The sequence below is a fragment of the Battus philenor genome, unplaced genomic scaffold (assembly GCF_028537555.1).
Source record: "Battus philenor isolate CCGP_79_NKW_IND1 unplaced genomic scaffold, ilBatPhil1.0.hap1 SCAF_26, whole genome shotgun sequence".
Taxonomy (NCBI): Eukaryota; Metazoa; Arthropoda; class Insecta; order Lepidoptera; family Papilionidae; genus Battus; species Battus philenor.
In genome coordinates, this window is record NW_027181689.1 from 11,277,437 (window position 1) to 11,294,981 (window position 17,545).

The 17,545-nt window shown below is 33.7% G+C and overlaps 1 protein-coding gene across 1 annotated transcript; it reads right to left on the bottom strand.

Moving 5' to 3' along the window:
- Window positions 1–1,105: 1,105 nt before the first annotated feature.
- On the bottom strand, window positions 1,106–12,982 carry LOC137925261 (uncharacterized). The gene is made up of 5 exons (XM_068768686.1): window positions 12,835–12,982; window positions 6,010–6,309; window positions 4,379–4,541; window positions 3,037–3,274; window positions 1,106–1,365 (listed from the first exon to the last, which is right to left on the bottom strand). The coding sequence occupies exons 1-5, from the start codon at window positions 12,928–12,930 to the stop codon at window positions 1,248–1,250; spliced, it is 915 nt and encodes a 304-aa protein (XP_068624787.1). The 5' UTR covers window positions 12,931–12,982; the 3' UTR covers window positions 1,106–1,247.
- Window positions 12,983–17,545: the final 4,563 nt, after the last annotated feature.

The following is a 17,545-nucleotide window of genomic DNA, read 5'->3' on the forward strand; positions in this document are numbered from 1 at the left end:
GTAAAATAAAAAGAGAATTGAAAAAAATTATTGCCCCATCAAAACCCTGTTCCCGACAAAATAGAGGGTGAAACGAAAGGTCCCCTATAGAATCAACAGTTGATCTTTTAAATTGAATTCTACAGAAACAATGTATGTGTAAAAAATTTAGTCTGTTTTATGTTTTCTAGTTTTATTTTTAACTCTAAAAGACGACTATCTTCTTCTTTCCTAAATTGTCATTATGAAGTAAATAAAGAATAGAAAGAATAAAAAAGAAACACATATTTTTAAAATATATTTATTAGTTTTAATACGCCTAATATTAATAACAATTTTAATTGCATTCGTGTTAAAATATCCACTTTTATAAACGACAATTGGCACTCTATTTGGCGACTGCAATAAATGTATTGCTACATTAAATGTAATGATAATAAATGAGTTAGTTATATAATGTGCTTTGGAAACCTTAAATAAGCTGTCATGTAAACAATTTTTGTTGTTATGTTATACTGTGACTTATTTAGTAAAACATAAGTCACAAAATTAAGTACAATGTCAGGAGAATAATGTATATGCTTAGAATTTATAAATGAGAGAGTATTATAGTGATATGTCATGTAGTTGATATGAATTAACACTAAACATACCACAAGGGGTCAAATGACACATGGATCCAAAATTATTATTTTTTGCGTTTGTAAACGAAATGGTCAATATACTATTTTGTTTAATTATAATAAATTTAATTTTCATTTCTTTCTTAACACGTTCACTGCGGCTTGATGTCGATTCAGCCTCATGGTAAACTTTGCACTGGTGCGGCGCGTAAAACTCGTGTTTTCTCTCTAGTGCGGCGGCTGTTTACACTCAACCGTATGAGGTATGACAAAGACAAATATAGCTTTCTTTATGTCTGCGAAGCATTGACTCAATATTGTAAAAAAATATTGATGAACATGAGGCAGAAAAGGTCTCAACCGCACTACTAGGAAGTTCAGCTTGAGGCTGATTCGATCTCAGCCGCACCAGCTGAAAGTTCTTCAAAATTGGGCCCGCAGTGAACGTCTTAATAACCATACTTTATACATTCAAGCAGTAAACATAAAGTCGGATTATTTGACACACTATGGTAGTAATAGATACCTGGTAATTGTTGGTATGATTAGTGTTAATGTTATGCGGTATGCGACATTAGTCGGGGTATTTGTCGTATATGAAATTTCCACTTCCAAGCCGATAATGATGTGGGTAGTCGTGAATCTTTACTTGGAGCGAGGCTTTACAAGTCTGGAGGCGGGTGGTGCGAACTTAGTGAAACCCTGCTGGTCGAACACGGGGAGGAGGTCACGGACCCTGGCGGACACGGTGCCTCCGGTCACTCTGGAACGATACGCTCTGTTGAGGATCAGAACGTGGATTTAAGGCAGTGGAGTGCTCGCACAGGCTCTATATACGTGAATTGCGGATTCTACAAGCATCTAACATCGATCCATTATAATGTAGTTAAGAAAGTGAAGATATCTTTTATTTTCGTTGTTTACTACTAGATGGCGTTACTTGAACTATGTAAAATTGGTAGAACTGGTACAATTAGTAACAATATACAGTAATACCCCGCTTTACGCGACCCCGTTATACGCGGTTTCACTATAACGCGAATTGCAAATTTCGCGCTCAAATGCCTCGAATTACGCGAAAGAGTGCGTATAGATATAATGAGTCATCAACTTCTCTATGGTGTCTTGACCATCTGTCAAATAATTAAAAACAGTGTTGGGTGTTATGAACGTATTTTACAAGAACGTAAACAAAACGTTACCCAAAAGACAATAGATGTATTTTCCGTAAAAAATAAGAGTATGTATTGCATAAAGTGTTCCTAGAATTAAAGTAATTGATTAAAATGATTTGTATTTTTTTGTAATAATTTTTGACTATGTTTAATCATAAACCTCGTATCCCTCGCGTAAAGCGGGGTATTACTGTATATCTTTCATTTTGCAAAGTTTTCGTTGATCACTACTAGATGGCGCTACTTGAACTATATAAATTGGTAGGACTGGTACAATTAGTAACAATATACAAATGAAATTGAAACTTCTGATTGTTTGTACTGATATATTTTATTATAAACCAAAAGATATTTAATTGCATAGAAACATTATACTACAAGTATATACGTATAACAGATGTTCTTATAAAAATACTAAATTTATTGTTGATGATACGACTTTTAAATAAAAACAGTGTCATTATACTCTAGAATTTCAAAAGTATTTATGTGATAAGTGCACAGTGTATATATTATATGAGAATTTAAATTCGTATAACAAATCTGTCGATTCTAATTTAATCCTATCTAACATATATGTATCTAATATATAAAATTCTCGTGTCACGGTACTAAACTCCTCCTAAACGGCTTGACCGACTTTTACCAAATTTTATATGCGTATTCAGTAGATCTGAGAATCGGCTACTATCTATTTTCCGTACCCCTAAGTGTTAAGGGTGGTCCACCCCTAAATTATTATTTTTTTATTTTTTTAGACAATTTTTTTGGTTTTTATTTTATTGTGATACAGCATACAAAAATACATACAACCCTAAATTTTCACCCCTCTACGATCAACCCTTATTTTTATTTGTTAAATAAAAACATTAATTTTTTTTTTGCAAAACAACGTTTGCGGGATCAGCTAGTTTAGATATATATATTTGAATAAAACTACTGTTTAATTTAATTTTCAGCTTCGTATATTAAAATTACCTCGATATCACTTTTTTATGTAAATGCATTAATTGTATTAAGAAATAAAAAGTATATATAGAGTAATATGATCTTTCTTCGAAAACTGTCTTACTGTCTGTTAGTTTCCGTATATGAACAAAGTGGAACATTAATAATAATTAAATAATAAAGCAAGCTATTATGTATGTATTTATATGCGTGTATTGTGATTTGAATATTGGATACATTGAGTAAATTATCGGAGTACAATGCAAGTGTATTTCGTGATAGCTTGGTTTTACCTTTACAGTGCTGTATACCTGCTGGGTTTGATAAGCTTGGCGGCTTGCGCAGGAGTGGCCAGTTCCGTGGGGAAGTAAGTCGCTCCGTAGAAGTCCAGCCCGTTCTGCAGCAGGATGTTGGCTTCTTCAATGCTGGCCAGGGTCACGCGAACGACACTGGATGCTTCCTTCGGCACCATACTACTCACAAGCTCCCCGTCAATTGTGGTCAGAGCTCTTGGTGGTGTCTTTTCCAAAGGCTTGGGCGTGGAGGTGCCTGAAAATGAAAATAAACAAATTCGAATTTTTTTTTCATTATTTCATATAAATTAGGTAACTTTAACTTAGTTTTAAGTAGTTTACGACTTAAGTTAGTAAATAGTTTAAGAGACTTAAACCATGTAAAATGCAAAAAGATTTTCAAAAGTTTCTTAATTGGAAATATTAAACGTAAATGTCAAAACAAATGCTATTGTCTGTGAAATATAGATACTAATAAACAAAAAATGTACATTTGAAGATATTTGAAAAACTGTTGCGTTCACGTGAGAATGTTGAATAAAAGAAATCGGGACGCCATCATTGATGTAGTTGCTGCCATTTAGTTTGAGTCAAAATTGAATCTACGACATCTACGACATCAAGATTGGTATAAGCCTTTCTCTAGGCTCCATTAATTTAGTAGGAGTAAACAACCTTTTTAATCAACGGATCAATTTAATTTTTATTTATATTTAAGAGGCTGCACGTAATGCAACACTAATTAATAATTTACAAAACTTTTTTTTTAATAAAAATTACAATAAGTAAATATACAAATTTTAATGCATAATAATTATAAACAAAATAAGAAACGGAAAAACGAACACACTTGAAAATTTTAATAAGAAATTTGACATCGTTTTTTTTACACATGCGTACTCAGCTTTTTAATCGTGCATCACGCAGTTTTGACCGGTGGTTATTATAAATAAGTAATTCGGTTTAGCATGTACTATCATTCTAAAATAATTCAATTTATATTATTATATTGATGAAAAAAGTCGTTAAAATAAATTAAATGATATAAATTCTTGGCGGGCCACAAAAACTTATTCAACGGGCCGCGTGTTGCTCACCCCTGGTTTACACTATTACAATACACTCCTCTGTAATATCGCTAAATAATCGTCTAAGAAATATTATAAAAAACCTTTTATATTGCGAAGAATTTTTAATTAATAACTCTAAACTTTAAAATAAATTGCTCTGTGATGTGAATCCTGTATATTAGCATTTACTTATGAAGTTATTTGAAACCCCTGTATTGTCATGAAATATCATTAGCTACTTCGTTAGATATAGTTTCCTTCTGTCAAAATGAGCACAAAGATCTACTCACCAGTGTTGCTATCACGCGGGGAGCCGGCGAAATGTAAACGCACTACTTCCACCACAGAGGTGAATTTATAGAGGGCATGACGGATGTCCTCCTCCGGGACCTCATCGGGGATGTCGTACACATAGACCGTGAACGTCTTCTGCGGCCGACACGGTATTGCGATCTGAAAGACAAGACACGAGTTTAACACGTTCACTGCGGCTTGAGATCGATTCAGCCTCATGGTAGACTTGCACTGGTGCGGCGCGTAAAACTCGTGTTTTCTCTCTAGTGCGGCGGCTGTTTACACTCAACCGTATGAGGTATGACAAAGACAAATATAGCTTTCTTTATGTCTGCGAAGCATTGACTCAGTATTGTAAAAAAAAAGATTTAAACATGAGGCAGAAAAGGCCTCAACCGCACTACTAGGAAGTTCAGCTTGAGGCTGATTCGACCTCAGCCGCATCAGCTGAAAGTTCTTCAAAATTGGGCCCGCAGTGAACGTGTTAATTTTCATTATTCTCTTTTGTAGCATGCTATCGCTTAATCCAGTGGTGCTAAACTCGCGATATGTGGGCCGCTTGCGGCCTGAGATTAACTTTTTACTTCAGAAAAGTCATGTCAGAGAATCAAGACGAAAACAATAATATAACTAGTTTATTATACTGTACTAATTAAAATAAATATATTTGTTTTTGGGGCCCATCTAAAGTTATGAATTATTTATGTGGTCCAAGTAATCTTTTGAGTATTTTTTAAAGGTCTCCATGTTTGAGAACCTCTGTTTCCCTGCCATTTATGGAGCAGGGGAGTTATATTTCGGGTAAATTAGTTTTTCAGGGTTTTTAATTTTTATTTACATACTTCTTCCTTCCTTTACCATATATTTTATGCCTTCCTTTAGTCCTTTCCATCTTTTGTCTTTCCTTATTAACAAATGTTTAACATATCGCCTTCCTTCCTTCACCTATATTCCCCGATCATAATTTTATGTAACTCATTTTTACATAGTACTCTTTATTTATAGTTTTATGATTAAAGTTAAAAATCATTCTTTTCTAAATAACTTTAGAGTGTAACAACCCTGGTTAAGTACTTCATATCCCGAAGTAGTCCAGATGGATCTCTAAAAGAGCATTGGTGACTCGACGTGACTCTTACAAAAATATGGATGGTCACAATTCGTAAGCGGGAGTCCAGAAATATTTATCTGCTTTTGATAGAGAACTAAAATGCTGTCTTCACTTTAGCTATTAATGTAGGCAGATAATATTTTAAGAAGCTTTGTTTTAAAAGCAACTTTCCATTTAATCTTCACATTTTTAATGAGTTTCGGGAATGTGATAAAAATGTAACTGCACCAAAACCAGATAAATTGTGTTAGTTGTTTAACAGAAATAAAGCCTTTGGTATAGATTCCACATATATAGTATAGTATATATTATAGACTAACAAATATACGTTCATTTTTGTACTTGCATTAGATAAGATGGAATGAAACTAATTACATTGAAGTAAATTTCGATAATGTATGAATTAAATTAGAAATGAAATTATGTTTCAAGAAGCATATTAATGAAAAAGAGAAGAATAAAGCAGATGATAAGCATGGAAAAGAGGCAACACTAGCAATAGGATCCAGTAATTACCTTTCTATAGAATCTGGATCCAGTGACTTTATGGAATCCTTTCTTGAAGACCATCTGGTAGTCGTCGACGTGGGAAAACTTGAAAAGGATCCCCGTGGCGGTTTTCGTTAGAGAGAAACAACCTTTGAACTCCATTTTCTCACAAATGGCAGAGGCTTTCTCCATGCTGAGGCCGTGGGAGGGCGTGAGAAGGAACGCGCCCTTCGTGAGGAAATGTTCGGAGTCCGAGATGTCGGACTCGCTTTCTCCTCCCTTCATCAAAGTGTGGATCTGCTCTTTCCACATGTAGGAATCTGACATCTGCCAGAAAAAGAAATATAATAAACATTAAACCATACAGTACCCTTACTAATAATTCAATTAGTGGTTATAGATCTATTTCAAGTAGTGACTAAGAGATACATTGATTTCACAGACATAAACGACGATGATGGAGCGATTTTTAGTCAAAGAAGTAAACATAATAGAGAAAATTGGAAATAGAAGTACAAATACTCGAATGTAAATAATTAATGATTATAATATAAATGAATGCTATGAGAATGATCGAAAATGTTAAAGATGAGAGAGAGAGATCACCCTCTCTCTCAAACATAAAAGTTTGTGAAAAAGTAACATATATGTCTGACCCAAAAAAAAGATAGAGGAACAAGCGGCTACCAATAACAGAGGCCATTAAAAAGGGGTCATCGAGCGGACTCGACACGAGTTTAACTCTTTCACTTGAAAGTCAAAAAACATTGTACGTTACATAGGGGTCGTAAAAATTTTAGAAAGGCCAAGGTGGTGCATGGCACAAAACGGTTGGAAAACACTGGCTAAAAAACTGGAATACGAAAATAAAAAAAGGAGATATGAAAAAATAACAATGTTAAAAGTAGAATTCTGGAGGTAAAGGTGAAGTAAAGATGGCGATTTAAGCAAGTAAAGTAACGTGGAAAGGAATAAGTTATGTGACGAATAAAATAAAGACACTGACAAAGACAAAAGATGAGATTGAAAATAAAATTATTAAACGAAAAATTTATTAACAAAAATAATTTCCCTGCATACAATACAAGGGATGTACCTGAGACCTCTAATAACTAGGACCTTATAATAATAAAAAAATATCAATTAAAACTTATTTCCGCGTTGCAGACGCTCTGCGGTCACACAACCCTGCGGTAGACTTGTCATATTAGATGCGAATATAAATATCACTAAAGTTTACCGCATTATGTAAAAATCACTTCGTTTTGTAAGTTTATCTAAAACTGATTTAACTTCATATAATCAAAAGTATTTTAGTTTATTATATATTTTGTTGCTCCATTTTCTGAGAACGTTACAACTCGGGAAAATATTTTTTCATTTTATTCTTTCATTCTATCTTTCTTCATATTAAAGTCATCTAATGTGCATCACCTTTCATATCTCATCTTCGTTCTTGCACCACAGTTTGTTACATTTTCATAGTGTGACATACAATGGTAAAACAGTGACTATTTTTACAATTAATAATTGTTCACTGATTATTATTATTGTGATTCTCCTTTCTCATCCTTTTTAATATCTTCCATTCATTCCTCTATCTCTCTTCACAACATCTTGCGCTCCTTCTCTTACGTTTCCTTTCGTACATCGCCTTCTCCGCAGGACCCTTCATATATATACCTTTTTATTTCATTTTTATTTTGAGAATTTTACCGTAGGGGTTCACGTGTGGTGACCACGAACCGAAAGACCAGGCGTGGGTAGGCTCCCCACTAAATGGAGAGGCCAAAGAAGAAAAAGAAGGAGAAGAAAGAAAGGTGATGTGTGAAAAAGACAATAAATCTAGAGGAATGTTACTAATAGAGATATTGTAAAAAAACAGAGAAAGTAAATATAAAAGAAAGTGAAAAAAATTTTAATAAAAAAAGGATCCTTGTCTCTACCATGATAAAGATGAAAGGGAGATACCCAAAATTGCAAGTAAGACAGAAATATAATTTTTAAAAATCTAATACATGAACAAATATTAATAACTATATAAATTTTACATCTCATTTATTTAAAGCCGTAACGAATGGCTACTTTCATTATTTAGATATAAGTAATTCAAGATGTAAGTACGTAAGGATTGAGAAGAAATGAATTCGACCGTAAAGTTCATCGGAATACAATGGAATATGAATATTCCACTGTCGCCAATGGCGCCACGCGTGGGCAAACACGTCAACGTACTCTAACAGACTCCGAGCAACTTCACAATTTCCCAGATTAGTTATTAGTTTGAAATATTTTTCATAGTTTAGAGTTTATAAGGTAAGCGTTAAATATATATAATTATAGAAAGTAGTTACCTATAGTATATTTATATGAAATGTTTTTTAATCTTAGTGATTATTTTCCTTCTTCATTTTACTTTTATGATATTAACTTGTTTCATACATATATCATATATCTCCATTAATTTACCTCTGCACCGCCTAACGGTTAACTGGTAGATGAAGCCTTCGGTAATATATTTAAGGTTATACATGAATTTTATAAGAAGTATTATAATTTATCGAATTAACACGTGAAATAGTGCAGCACAACATTTTTTAACAAGAATCCTTGGATCCGATGAATAGAACGAAAGGACGCGAGGACCCTATATATAATCTACAGGATGGTTGATTCGTGTCAAAACCTTTAAAAAGTTAAATGTTCATTTGTCAGCAAAAAGGTTTTAAGCCTTTGGGCTGATTTCTGATAACCTTATATAAAGTGACCACTCGGATAAATGTAATATTTTTTTATTGGAATGCGACTGACAAACGACTACAAACAATTAGTAATTTTAATATGTAGTAATCAGTAATTTAATAAGTAGTAAAACCAATATATATATTACACCTATCACATCAAGGTTGGTTGGTTTTTCTAAGGTATAATTTTTTCCCATTTTTTATTTCATTATTACTCTTATGATTAATTATTATTTACGGCCTGTTTATTACTATTTTTTTTCCTTTTATTTTACTAAATATTTAACTTATTTGTTTAATTTTTACATTACTTGGTCAATTCTTACCGGCGCGTGTTATTTATTTTCTCTCCCCCTACCTGGGTGCAGCAAGCTGCCTTCCTTGCCATGACTTCATCATGGTCTTCAAGCCTTTCTCTAGGCTCCTATAAATTTGTAATAAACAACTATGTGCGGCAGGAGTGAGCAACATTTTTAATCAAGGAGCCTATTTAAATTTTAAAATTGTTTGTCGGGCCCCACATAGAGTAATAAATTAATAATCTTAAAATTATAACAAAACAAAACTAAAATAAAAAATATATATTTCATCTATAAATAGAATAAAAAATCACGCAGACGCATCGCGTATCTGTTGCATGTTTAAACAAATCGCTGCGTGTGTAACTCGACACAAACAAAATTATTTTGCTTTAGTATGTTCTACCATTTTATTATAATTAATTTTGTAATATTATATTAACGAGAGGAAGTCGATAAAATAAATTCAATTTTCAAAATGCTATACGGGCATAAACATGTTTAAAGAGCCGCGGATTGCACAACCCTGGTCTAAAACATATCGTTGTACACTAAAGTTAAAATTTAACTGTAATAGAAACTAATTTGGTATAATTGCACTCAATAAAGGTGGGTGGACAGGCGATACAATTTAAGACGCTCTGCAATTACTGTCTGTTTGTTTTAAAGTTAATAACACCATGTTTGGTGCGATGAATCGTAACAATTGTTCAATTGGAAAGATCTAACTATTCGATTAATAGAAGCTGAGAATTCATACGTTTTATATGTTGCCAGTTAACTTTTTAAGATATAAAAAATGACGGTTTTGCCTCGATACAAAACAACAATCAACATACGAATATTCTATTGAGATATATTATCTTTTTGATATTTTTTTATTATCCCCCTCAGGTAGCTAACGCGCTGATTTGTTTCTCGCTTTTAGCTTTCCTATCCGAACATGTAAGAGAGCTTTAGTTCGATCTTCACCCAAAGCATTATCAGGTCAATTCCTTCAACTACCATTTGTACCACTACGAAAAGCATCAGCGTTGGAATAAGTGATCGAAGATATTAGATCAACACTTCTATCATTAATAAGAGAAAGAGGAGATGAATAATCTACGAAGATATTATATTTGGTTCTAGTTGATAGCACCTGATCACCGGCTCTCCCGTATTTGCAGCGCTAAGAACAGATCTCCAGTTTCATTTGCATCAAGGGGTCGAAGAAAGGAACATCGCATCACTTATGGACAACGAGGGGAGTCGCGGGACCTTTCTAGAATACTTCTGAACGGTCATGGGAGAGACCATCAAAAAGAATAAATAGGCATAAAAATATATTAGATTAGTCAAAATATATTTAAATCTGTGACAAATGTAGTGTGAAAATAAAAAAGTAAAAATTAAATTATAATAGAAATAAAAATATAGCAAAACAGAACTAAATGTTTTATTCTGGTGGGAAGTCGACGAAAGTTAGGTGATGAATGAAGGGATTAGGAAAAATGAAAGAATTTACGGAGAATAAAAGATGAATGAATTAATAACATTGAGAAGGAAAAAAGATGAGATAGTAGATAACATATTTTTACAAAAAGACCTCCGAATGAGAAACACTTTAAAACGGAGGCCATAAAAAATTTACCTATAGGCTATTAATTTATTTATTTATTTAAGAATTTGAGACCGAAATTGAGACTTTAGTAGCACAGCCAAATATCATTGGCGAATATAAAGCTCAACGAATCCGCTGGCTTGGTCACTTGGAGCGAATGGGATCGGATCGGAGCGTGAAGGTAGCGTACCTGGAAAAACCGAGGGGTCGAAGACCAGTGGGTAGACCCAGGTATCGCTTGATCGATCGCGTTGAGGCAGACTTGTGCGAATTGAATGTCAACCAATGGCAGACGATGGCGCAAGATAGAGGAAAGTGGAAGTCTCTCGCTTCGGAGGCCAAGACCCACTTTGGTTCACTCAGCCAGCGGAGTAAGTAAGTAAGTATGAGCTATTTCATAGAATAGGTGACCAACTCTGTTGTGGTCAACTGTGTACAGTTTTTCATTACACCACCGAGTAATATCTCTGAATTGTGGTGGAATAAATAAAAAAAAATGAACAAACATTGTGGACAATACGTATTAAAATATGGAGGTTTTTAAATTGATAATATTTGGACAACTACTGTATTAAAAATATGGTAAGAGTGATTAAATAAATCCGTTTGAATTTGGTATAAGCTGTTCTCTGATGAGGACGTGATTGCAATCAGAAGTTTTAAGTTGTACGCCATTTTAGAAAACTTTAAATTGATTCTGTTGTCCATTTTCTTACGAGCAGTTTACGTCCCAGATCTTCTTAAGAAAACGTCTTAAAAATAATCAATCCTAAAGTGGCCTAGCAATATATTTATGATAATTAATACATTTACAATATTTATAATAAATTAAAAAAGATAGGCGTTCATAGTGTATTTACTTAACTGTAATAAATTGGCTGTGCCGAAGTTTCGACTCCTAAAAATCTCTAGTTTATTTGTAATAATCGGAATTAGATTTTTTTAATAAATTCGCAAAACATTATTAGATTACCATTTAAAAAAATTCTAAACGATATATAAAGTCAATTGACAGTAAAAAATATTTTTAAACAAATGAACATTTAAATGACAAGAGTCCTTGGCAGGGATGTCGCTTGATTATTTTGATTTCATTTAGGCTATATATGTCAGAATGTATATGTGCATAAATAGATACCGTTAAACTTTTTTAATATTTATGTTGTAATGGAGTTTCTTCCTGCTTCTTCTCCACAACTATAACACTTTATGAAGCAGAGTAGGGTCAAAATTAAAATGGTTTTCAAAAGAAAGCAGAAAAAACTAATTATACTTTTATCTATAAAATTGGGTTCTTTTCTTATTTTTCTAATGATATACACAAGTGATCCTAAGTGAATATTGATATGATTGACCTTTTTAAATAATCGGATTTTTGAAAAATAAATTTAGGATATCGACAAAATTAAATTACGTATAATTGAAAATTTATCGCATTAACTTTGCCTCTAACATTGTTGTTCATTAAATAATTTTCCAGATTTTTTGTAAGTAAAATCTAGATTTATCGTGGGTTAAATGCGATCGAATATTTAAGAATACAGCCGGTTTCTCTTTCAACAAGTTAAGTGTTTATACGATGTTCTGTACTCGTACAATTAAAAAAGAATATTCTTGCATTTAAAACAACAGATTGATATGAGAAGAAAAATATTAAAATTTCTGCAAAGATATTTTCTAAGAAAGCTTTTAGTTGAATGTCTATGTTTTTATAGCCTCTTTTTGCTATGTAACATTTTTTATATTTCTTTACAAAATATCAGGGTGTAACTAACAAAATATATGTGTATAAGAAGTTGAAAAAAAAAATTATACCTTTTGACAATTTTATTACCCCACTAAGATTAACTCGTTAAGAAAGCCTTTATATTTAATTAATTATAAATAAGGTGACTACTTCTAATCCCATATTTATATCTTAAACTTAGATAGCACAGCCGAGATCGCTGTCGAATAAGGTGAGACGAGGACTTGAGTCTGATAGCTGATGATATCCTATCATTGGAAGAGGGGTTCACTGGACAGAATCCAGTGGAATTTATTTGATGGAGATTGGAGATTTGGCCTCTTCGAAAGGTAAAAAACAGACTGGAATACTGAATATACTCTTATTAAAATTGAAATACCTTTAACAACTAAACTCAAAACAGTAGTTCAGAATAAAAAACTTTTATAATAATTTTTTTTTCGTTTTTTAAAATCTCACCTGTCTCTTGTCAGAAGTCTTCTTGGATTCAGCGATGATCTGTTTGTCTTCCTCAGGCCTGTGTTCCGTGTCTGATGCTCCTTCCGCTAAGGACATGGTCTCGCGACTGTCGGCAGCTGGGACGAGCGGGCGCTTTTCGTTGGCGACTGGTGCCTGCTCGACCGTACACTGCCGCTCCTCAGCCCGTCAGGACTAAGAACTCCATGGAGTGGGGATTACGACTATTTATTTTTTAATTTACAGCACACGATCCTTACCGTTTACAGTGACAGTTTGATCGTTCACCTAAATTGGTAATCGATAACCAATTGGTCTTACATGTTCCCTGTTAGGCCGCGTATTAACGGAATTAATTTGTTTTTTTACCGTAAAATAAATTGTAATTGGACATTTTCAGATAAAATTCAAACTTACAAGTAATACGCATTTAGTAATCTATTACTTTGGCTTATTCTACTATAGTATTCTTCTACTATATAATAAGTCTGCGAATTTTATTGACACCATATAGTGCTTTACGAATTGTTATTCAACTCTGTTTTTAGAATCCCTGTGTTAATAGTAAAACTAATTTCGTCTGAAGATTTAGATACATCACGTAGCCCTTTCATATCCGACGACAGGTGTTACTTGGTCATTTATAAATTAACATTGAGACAAAACTCATGACAGACATGATTTTTGCACAGCAAGTATATCAAGAAATTTGAATTAGAAAAACTTGCGCAAAATTACAAAGAATCTTGCAGTAGAATTGCTATAAGGAAATCATTTGTACTTATTATTATATTTATTTCAAAGCATATATTTTCTTTTACTTTGTTTTGTTGTACAATAAATAATTTAACAAATAGAATTGAAATAAAGAGATCACCCTTTAGTAAAACTAAATAAATTATATTAATTATAACAGAACTGATATTTTCTGCTCAAAACCAATCTAAATGCCTTCCATATGTACATAGAGAGTGTTATAAATCAATGGATTCTGAAACAACAACATTCTGAAAATTTGTTTTTATGTAGTCATTCTAAAAATTACACTTTAATAATTACACAAGAATAGGATATGGGATATAAACTTTTTAATGTAGTCGTTCTAAAAATTACACTTTGATATAGTCACTTTAAAAATTACACTTTCTAACGTAGTCATTCTAAAAATTACACTTTAATAATTATCCAAGAATAGGATGGGATAACCACCAAAAACAATTATAAACAATTCTCCTTCGCGCATGGTCTCTTCAATTTTAGGTTATTTTATTTTACCCCAATTGTTGGGGGTCATTATCCCCCGGATATGAAGTAACCGCAGTAGTTTCCACTCCCAATATAAGCAATAATAATATAAATCTGTATTTTAAATATTTTAATAATAATATCGACTCTATTCATGTCAAGATAATATTTTTATGATAGGCGCGACGAAAGAATCGGCGGTAGAGCCTATTATTTAAGTACTACGAAGCTATTATTAGATGAATGAGATAGATACGTATCCGTGTAGACAACCATATGGCGATATGGGACAAATCAACTAGATGCTAGTATGTCTTGGTGGTATTATACGAGTTAGGGATATTTACCCCTAGAAGACCAAGGCTATACTCCACAAGTGTATCATTTATAATATATTAATTTATTTATTTTATTATACACTAATACGTCGTAATAAGACACTTGGAGCAACCAGGTTCAAAATTAACTTCTCTTTTATGACATCTAACAGCTTTTTATTTATTTATTGAATCTATATACCACAGACTGCATAGTCCGTGCCGCATTACTGCAAATATTATTTTTATGCGCTTATTTGGTGAGGCGGTGGTCCGGTTTTTAACATAACTGTTTGTGTGAACACTTTCTCTTCCCTACTCCATATTGGCATCATCAGGTTGTGCGCCAGTGTCTGTTCGGTTGCCGTATTCGCTACATCGATGAACCTTACAATCGCATCTTGAGTCTCGTCCATGTGATACACGCACGAGTTCGTGTGATGTGATATTGATACCACCACATGGATACTGTTATACAGCCCAAAAGTGTCTATTATATGAACAGCGATGGCCTCGCTCTATAGCCCCTGAGCCTCGTGAATTTTGAGCGACCTCTGTACCGTCTTGGCTAATTACATGTTGTTTATCAGACTAGGTCAGGTACAGGCTGTTCTTCTGTTAGTCGGGATAATCTTCCCAGAGTATGAACGCGTACTCAGAGAGTGTACCACCTTCAGCTTTAAAGCTACGAGGATTCCACACGAATCCTGTTTTTGTTTCTGTTTTTTGTGATCGCTTTTGCAACATCCTTAATATATTAGTAGAGCAATTAGTTCCCAAGCTTCATGATTACCTCAAAAACTTTTACCTAAAATACACTTCTTGAATTTATACTTGTACATAGAGCTTATATTTACTTATGGTATCTATTATATATGAATATTCCTATACACACAGACAACATTATCATATATATTGACAAGTCGGTAGACGTGGCGTGGGCATGCCCCCCACTTAGTGGAAAACGACGAAGTTAGGTTGCGAGAAGTCTCTTAATGCGAGGAGATTGCAGAGAGAGTTAAAACGATTCGCGAAATATTCAACTTAGACCTCTTTAATAAAAATAATACTACCGTGTGACAGCCGCTTAGCCTATTTTAAGAAAAAATATTTCAAGCTGGTGATGACATATTTAATTAAATTCATTTATTAAAGCACTGAAGATGCCCCGTGGAGGGGTGAAACACGTGTTGAGTGATTTGGCGGTGAAGGTTGTGTAATTTGCATTGTTTGCCGCATACGCATTTATCAGCGGGCTGGCGTGCGGTGCACTTTATTGCACGACTACTGCTGCATGTGCGGAAGTGGCTAAATATTGGTCCTTTTCTTACTTAATAACCTTATTAGAAATCTATAAACAGGCCTATGTTCAGCAATTGAAATCCTACCATAGAAGTAATGTTGAATAATTAAAATGTATTCATAGAATTCAAGATTGTACATAGAAACAGTGGCCCGTATCAAATGATGCCAAACGGCTTGTTCCTGTCGTTTGTATAAGGAACTGTTCACAGTCGATCGGGCTGCGCCTGCGCATCCGTCACAGGGAATTAAGAGCATTAGGAAAAATGTGACGACGTCTCGGTTCACAGCGCCGTACTACACGCGAGCGCAATAAGCCGTTGTACTCAGTGTAGATACACCTTTATAAATTAAAAACGCCATAGCGCGTTGTGTTTTGAACTGATGTATGATGGTATACACGATATCCTGACTCAGAATAGAAGCCAGGAATAATTGATCAGTTAGAAAGATCTAGCCAAAGCTCTGTGATCTTCTGGAATGAAGAATTAGCGGTCGAGGTGAGTTATTACTCGAGTACGTTGGCTAGGAAGATGATGTGTATGACCAAGTGTGATTGGAGAAGGTGTATTCAGATATGTACGGAGTATTTATAATTAAAACGACCGCGACGGCAACGGCAGCGACCAAATCACTGATGGAGTTCTAATTCAAATCGGCGTTCGATTCTAAATTCAAACACGAAAAATTTATTTTACAAAAGTATTGTTACTTAATACGGAGTGTAAACGCTATAAAAGATAACTCCATAGACATCTTTTGACTGCAGACTTTATTAATAAAATGCACTGTGTTAAAAAAAGATAAATAGATAAAGTAACACCGTCGTACTGTATCGAGCATCAGTACCAACAAGACATCCATTGAGTGGGTCATACTGGGTGAAAAAACAAAGTAGCAATGCATGGATAAAAAACGCCTTTCACAGCCTTCTAAATTACCTCGCTAGGCTACCAGACTTGATCAGAGATGTCTAATTAAATTCATCTATTTATTCCTAAGTTTGCCTGTAAGTCCGAGTATTTAATGCCCAAAAATATTTCTTTCAAAATATTGATTAATCATTATATGTACATAAAAACTAACTTAAAAAAACTTGTTTGAGAATATTCGGAGTTTAGAAGTAGAAAGGTGCTCACCACGAATTGCTTTGACATCTTGATAAGAACAACATTGCAGTTTGATTATTAAAATCTATGTTCCACAGATATTAGCGTCCGTATTTAATGGAATCAGGCGTTACCTTGCGGAATTCCATCCTAAGTAAGAAAAGGCCTATTTAGCCACTTCCGCACATGCAATGGTAGTCATGCAACAAAGTGCACCGCCCGCCAGGCCGCTGATAAATGCGTATGCGGCAAACAATATGAATAACACATCTGCCACCGTTTAATCACTTAACACGTGTTTCATCTCTCCACGGGGCATCTTCAGGAGTTATGTTACACCGATTAGTGCCTCTGAGTTGACCCTGTGTTTGGCAAAAATCGGTGCTGCACTGCATGTGCGGAAGTGGCTAAATATTGTTCCCTTTCTTACTTAGCGTCCGTATCTGTGTTTTACATTTAAGTTTAATATTTCGAAACTAAGTTGAAATCGTGTAACTTTTACGATCTTTTCAGTGAAGAAGTTTATCTACAGACCTTTTTTAGGACGTCGTTAAAATAGATTATAAGACATTTTGATGCTTAGTTTGTTCTCCCCCGGGGACCACCAGAGTAGTCTTATTGACTCATTATATCTACTCTAAAAGAGTGTCTAAGCACAGAGGATAAAAATAGTATAATAAAATTTGAACATTATTTAACCCCTGTAAAATTATTATTAGCAAAAGAAAACTTTAAAGAGAA